The following is a 6,208-nucleotide window of genomic DNA, read 5'->3' on the forward strand; positions in this document are numbered from 1 at the left end:
GGAGTACAGAAATGTTGGGAATGGCTAGAAGCTGGGTAAATTACTTATAACTAAAAAACACACAGGACATCTATGTATGTATAAAGTATAGATCACTCATTAACCAATCAATGTAGAGTCTTATCTGTGGCCTATTGTTTCTAAGCCCAGACAGCAAATTGTTCAGGGCCGGCCCTGACCATAACCAACACATGCCTAACCCTAACCCTAACCCTAACCCTTACCCTTACTCTTCCCCTAACCCTAATCAAGTCTTCACCCTAAAATGAATGATTCCCCACATGGGGACCTCCATTTTGTCCTTGGGAGGCGAGTCCCCACACGTGACTGTGTAAACAGATTTAGGTCCCCACAATAGTAATGCTAGGCCACACACACACACACACACACACACACACACACACACACACACACACACACACACACACACACACACACACACACACACACACACACACACACACCATTTTGGTGCGTTTCCCACTCTTATGTGCCCATCCCCCCACGTGAACCACACCTGGCAGACTAAACAATGTATCATATATAATTAAATGTATGCCTTGCTTTCATTTTACTCCGTGAGCACAATGAGTAGGCGACCAATTTGACTGTTATCTGTCAGAGAGATTATTCTTTGTGAATTTACTGCTGTTTTTCATGTATAGCAGTAGTCTGATACATTGTTTACTGTTTGATTCAGTTTTTTTTTGTTAATATAAGAGCATTTAAAATAGGACCGGTCAAATTTGACCGGGAACACCAAAGTAAGGGGGGGAAACGAACACAACAGGAGGTTTAATGAGTGTGAATGAATATGTATGAAACATGAGTAGAATTGCTCTAAACCTTTACACATTTTTTTATGGGAAGTTATTGAGAATGCTGTATTTCACAGCTGTTGGTTTTGCAGAAAGAAAACCCCTCAAATCTAAAAAACAAGGCATTAATAACTTTATTCCCGTGTGATGAGTAAAACAGACTATAACCAACCAATTGCAACTTTGCAAAAGGCACTTTAATAGTCATCCCCATTATATATCATGAAGATAACTACAAATGTTCCACAAATGGAACACATAAAAGGGCTTCACTGACTTACTGTGCCCATAATGACAGTACCAGTCCCTCATTCTTAAGTATCAGCTATCAAACTGGGTGGACACTCATTGCCACTACATGGATGGGAGGTAGAAAGGAAAGGCTTACACGGCTTCTTTATCTGTTTCTTTTTTCTTTTACTTTCCGGACCTAATCTTGCGCTTTTGCTGTTTGTAGCCAACCATTATGTTTAATTTTTCAAAAAACTACGTTATCTATAAACTAAGTCTTCTTTATGTTGTCATGGTTTACAGAATCTGACTGATTTACAACTTTAGAAAGGCCTTAAAGATTAATTTAGGAACTGTGAAATCAATATAAAAGGAAGCATCAAATGAATATGTTTTTATCATAGGAAGTTCTGTCTGAGAAGGAACTCCAAAATTGCAACTGTTGTGCCTTTGCTCTGTTTGCATCAATTTGATGGAAAGGTTCAGATGAAGCTGAACACAGTGATAATCTTTTCTTCTACACCCACAGATATAAGTGAGTGTGAAAGTAATCCCTGCCAAAATGGAGGTACCTGCGTGGAAGGTGTTAACCAATACAAATGCATCTGCGCCCAGAACTGGAGTGGCTCTCACTGTCAGCACCAAACACAGACAGGTCGGTAACAATGTGTTCATCTCCAGATCATGTTTTAGCACAGGTATTCAACTTCCCTATTTCCGCCCTAATGCAGCACCACCTGAGTGGAGCGTCATGAACGATCCAGCATTCAGCCGGAGACCTCGCTGCGCCCAAGTGAACCAAGCCCAACACTGCAGCTGTGATGCAGGCTTCCACATGAGTGGCACCTCTGACAACAGTATCTGTCAGGGTGAGCCGTAATTACTTAATTGATCCCCGTAGGGAAATTCTCTTTTCGCAACTCCTCCTCACAGGGAAGCAAGGTCAGCTAAAGAGCAGTTCCCTCGAGCTGGTGCCCTGCTAAACAACACCTCAGCAGGGCACATAGCAGGCCAGTAGGCATTTTACTGCCGAAAAGATACTCCACTACTGATTAATACGGCTACAAATGAGAGTAATCTGTGGAGCCAGTCTGTGACAAACAAAATAATCCTCTCGGGTGTTCACAAGCTGATTAGCATCAATTTAGGTCACAGTTCAGTTTGCTTTTAAGATGTAATTGGTTGAGTAAGAGTTTGAAATGCAGCTGTCTGAAATGTGTTTATGTCCAATACGCTCTGAGGGCAAAACAAAGGGACTTAAATACTGACGACAACATGAGAAACAAAGTGTGTTGTAAACTGTACAATGTATGAGGTATATCATCATTTAAACCTTAAAGGTCACCTATTATGCATAATCCACTTTTTTCTTATATACATAAACATGTGTCCTCTCTGTGGAAAGAGATTCTGAAAGTTGCAGGAAAAAAGATTCTCTCACTTTTTGTCCTGATCCATTTATATAAAATCCTGTCTGAAAATGAGCTGATCAGACATTGGCCACTTTATGATGTCATAACGTTTTTTTGGCTTGTGTAACCATTAGCCAATAACCAACCAAGGTAACACCCTCCCCCACCTTATCTGAATCTCCTCCTAGAGCACCATTGTGTGTTTTTTAACCAAATATCTCTCAGAGGGGCGTGGGGAGGGGCTCCTTGTTTTCATCTAAAGTAACAGACAGAGAATCAGCACTTTTGAAACAGGGCTGAAACAGAGGGGATTATGGGATGCTACAATGCATGATCTGTTTGGTATTTCGAGCCAAACACTTCAGAGAAAAGTTTTGTATATATCTGAGAACAATAATATATTGATGAAAAACAGTATAATAGGGGACCTTTAAACTCTGCATCCTCTTAGTTGGTCTCATGTGCACTTTGGCTTGGTCATGTGATGCATTTTTAAGTTATGCATTTCTTTGTCTGTTTCCTGACAGATGTAAACGAATGCGAAGTGTACCGGTTGGACCAAGGAGGGAAGCTGTGCGTCCACGAGTGTGTGAATGTCCCGGGCTCGTACCGCTGCTCCTGCCCCAGCGGCTACAAGTTGCTTGCAGACAGGCGGAGCTGTGAGGGTGAGTGACAAGAGGGAACAGAGGACAAAGGCTCATTCACAGAGCGCTGGCTGCAGATCTGCATGGGTATGTAGCTCCAGAGAGGAATACCTGTGTCTTAGAGAGACGAGGAGCTGCAGAGCTTTGAGTTCCTGCAGAGGAGAAGTGTCTGTTGGCCCAAAAACCCCGTTACCACTTTCATTTGCACCCCTGAAGCTCGCAAAGCTTGCCAGTGGAATAAATGACCTCACCGTTTCCTAGAAGAAAGGGATCTTTAGGACATGAGGCGTTTGGGGGAGACTAAACTAAAAAACCAAATAAACAATCGTAGCACAGCACCCCCCAGCTCAGACTGTGGTAACCAGGAAGCAGAGCGTCAGTCTGGCAAGCCTCTCTCCCCGCTTCTCCTTCTTACACGGCTCTGCTGTTTTTTCTTCCAGATGTGGACGAGTGTTTGAGCCAGCAGCACAACTGTAGCCGAGGGACAACTTGTATCAACACGGGGGGGGGCTTTCAGTGTGTCAACCCAGAGTGTCCCCGTTCTCATGGCAACATCAGCTACGTCAAGACATCTCCCTTGTAAGTGGATACACCCCAGTGTTTCTTTGTCATTTTTTATACAAGGGAAAAGCTATATAAAAAAATCTTCCATGTGTGAGCAGAAAATTGTCACCAAGTTTAGATGTATCTTTTGCGTAGTAAATTAGATGCTGTCAGAAACGTATGGGCTCCTGGAGGACATTTTGACCCCATTTTGGGACCTTTGTTGTCAGGGTCATGGTCAGTGATCCATGACAGTGAAGTTGAGATACATGTATCAACACACACAGCCTCAGAGTTCTCCAGATGAACCATGAAAAGGGAAATTCATGTTTTAGACAACTTGGGACTTAGTTTTGGCCGTCATTGATGTTGGAAGAAATAACATAAAACTCACCATGGTAACCTCTGAGTTCTGGCAATGCAGCCATTTCACTGCCAAGTTAACCTTTTTTTCCTGCGAGAAATTGAGGGCTGCCTATAAAACCATCACTAAAACAGTTTTTAACATTCATCACAGTTTACAAACCTACTTCCTTTTTTGCGATTTGCCTTAGTTGTGTTGTTACAGTATTTCCATGCAGTGAAATCTCACTTTCAGATTTACTATCAAAAACTGTGCTTTAGATATTAGAGCTAATCTGTTTACTACTCATGGTCTGACTTTGTTGTAGTGATGCCTCTAGACTTAATTCCAGTAATAAATTATATCAATAAAACACAAGAGTTATAGCCCTACACTAGTGAAGTAAATCCTTTCTGACAGCCCAACTTCCCTAGATACCATTTTTCCCTCTTAATACCCATGTACAATATCTGTGTCCTGGCCAAATGTTAGGAGACATTACAACATCCCTCTTCCTATTTGCCAATCATCAGCAAGCTGCCTCATTTAAGAGCATGAAACAAAACTCTGTCTGCTTCTACTGAACCATCAACGTGGTGAAACACCGCTCCACTGCCAGTCAAAGGAATGGATAAATGGGACACAACAAGGGGAGAAGGCAACATGGAGTAAGACAGTAGCTGTGTCCCCATTTCAACATAATAATGTTTTGCAGGTTTTTTAAGAGTTTGGAAGTACTGCCCTAAAGAAAAAAATCACAGCCGGCTAAGATCTATGATGACTTCAGGGCACATGAGCTCATATGTACTGTATGTAGGTGTGTCACTCTTCTCCAGTCTCAAAGAAACCGCTATAAACACTTTCCCACAGGGATGGATTAATTATATAATAGTTTTCTCAGTGTCAAAATGTGCATGACAACCGGCAAACACACAGAGAGTGGAACATGTGTACCACTTTGTCCTGTAATGCCCCCTGCTTAATACTGGCTGTGTTTCTGTCCTGCAGTCAGTGTGAGAGAAACCCCTGCCCCATGGACAGCCGCTCCTGCCACCTGGCTCCTAAGACCGTGTCCTTCCACTACCTGTCTCTGAGCTCCAACCTGCAGACTCCTGCAACTCTTTTCCGTATGGCGACCGCCTCCGCCCCAGGTCGCACCGGGCCCGACAGCTTGCGTTTCGGCATAGTGGGCGGAAACTCCAGAGGTATCTTTGCCATGCAGCGTTCAGACAGGCAGACCGGGGAGCTGATCCTGGTCCAGCAGCTGCGGGGGCCGCAGGAGATCAGCATAGACGTGGACATGTCTGAGTACAGCGACCGCACCTTTCAGGCCAAGCATGTGGCTAAGGTTAACATTCTGGTTTCACCTTACAACTTCTGAGAGAGAGCTGGAGATGGACGAAGACGAGACGGTGAGGTGAAGAAGAACACGGAGCAGTGTAATGAGAACTGAGTTTCCTGGTACTGTTTCTTTATCCGTAATTCAATTGTCTGAGTAGCCAGTTGCAGGACAACACTTGTTCAGTGGCCAATTACCACAATAGTGAGAGTGGCAGGTACGGAGGCCCATGTGGTTATGACTTAACAACAGGTGAAAGAGGCGTTGCCAATGTAATCTTTCTACGTTCATTTTTCTATGTATGACTTTTTTCCAATATTCACCTGGCAACAAGAGGCTGAAATGCACCACTACCCTACTTTGTGTTTTATCAGTTTAAAACACATATTATTGTTTCTTATGTTTAGAGTTTGTGGATACATTTTAAACTCTCTCTAGAACACTTCATTGTTTTAAGTCCAATTTGGAACAAGTTTTGCAGATCAGACTCTTGTGGCCAGAAAATAAGTATTACAACACTTTCACCTGCCAACACTTATTTCACCTGTTGCACAGACGAAAAACACTGTAAAAACTCGAAACCTTACCAAGTATATTGGTCTTATTTCTAGTCATATAATCTCTGTCTGTGTTTTTACAACTGATATAAGACATAATAACTTAAAGGTGGGGTAGGTAATTTTGGAGAAACCAGCTCGAGTGAGCTAGAATTTAAAAATACACAACCGGAACAAATCTGCCACTTCCTTACAGAGCCCCTCCTCCAACACACACGAACGCGCACATGACCAATGAGGGCACGAGATAAGTTTGTGCACAGATGGAAGGCTGACAGGCAGGTAGGCCATCCAGTTATTTTAGCCGGGCCGGCTCAGATG

At 43.0% G+C, this 6,208-nt stretch overlaps 1 protein-coding gene across 1 annotated transcript; it reads left to right on the plus strand.

Annotated features, from left to right (window-relative positions):
- Window positions 1-1,523: 1,523 nt before the first annotated feature.
- On the plus strand, window positions 1,524-6,022 carry fbln7 (fibulin 7). The gene is made up of 5 exons (XM_010781311.1): window positions 1,524-1,704; window positions 1,781-1,918; window positions 2,989-3,126; window positions 3,546-3,684; window positions 5,000-6,022. The coding sequence occupies exons 1-5, from the start codon at window positions 1,536-1,538 to the stop codon at window positions 5,370-5,372; spliced, it is 957 nt and encodes a 318-aa protein (XP_010779613.1). The 5' UTR covers window positions 1,524-1,535; the 3' UTR covers window positions 5,373-6,022.
- Window positions 6,023-6,208: the final 186 nt, after the last annotated feature.

This window comes from Notothenia coriiceps, unplaced genomic scaffold (assembly GCF_000735185.1).
Source record: "Notothenia coriiceps isolate Sejong01 unplaced genomic scaffold, NC01 NC01_scaffold00023077, whole genome shotgun sequence".
NCBI classification, from domain to species: Eukaryota; Metazoa; Chordata; class Actinopteri; order Perciformes; family Nototheniidae; genus Notothenia; species Notothenia coriiceps.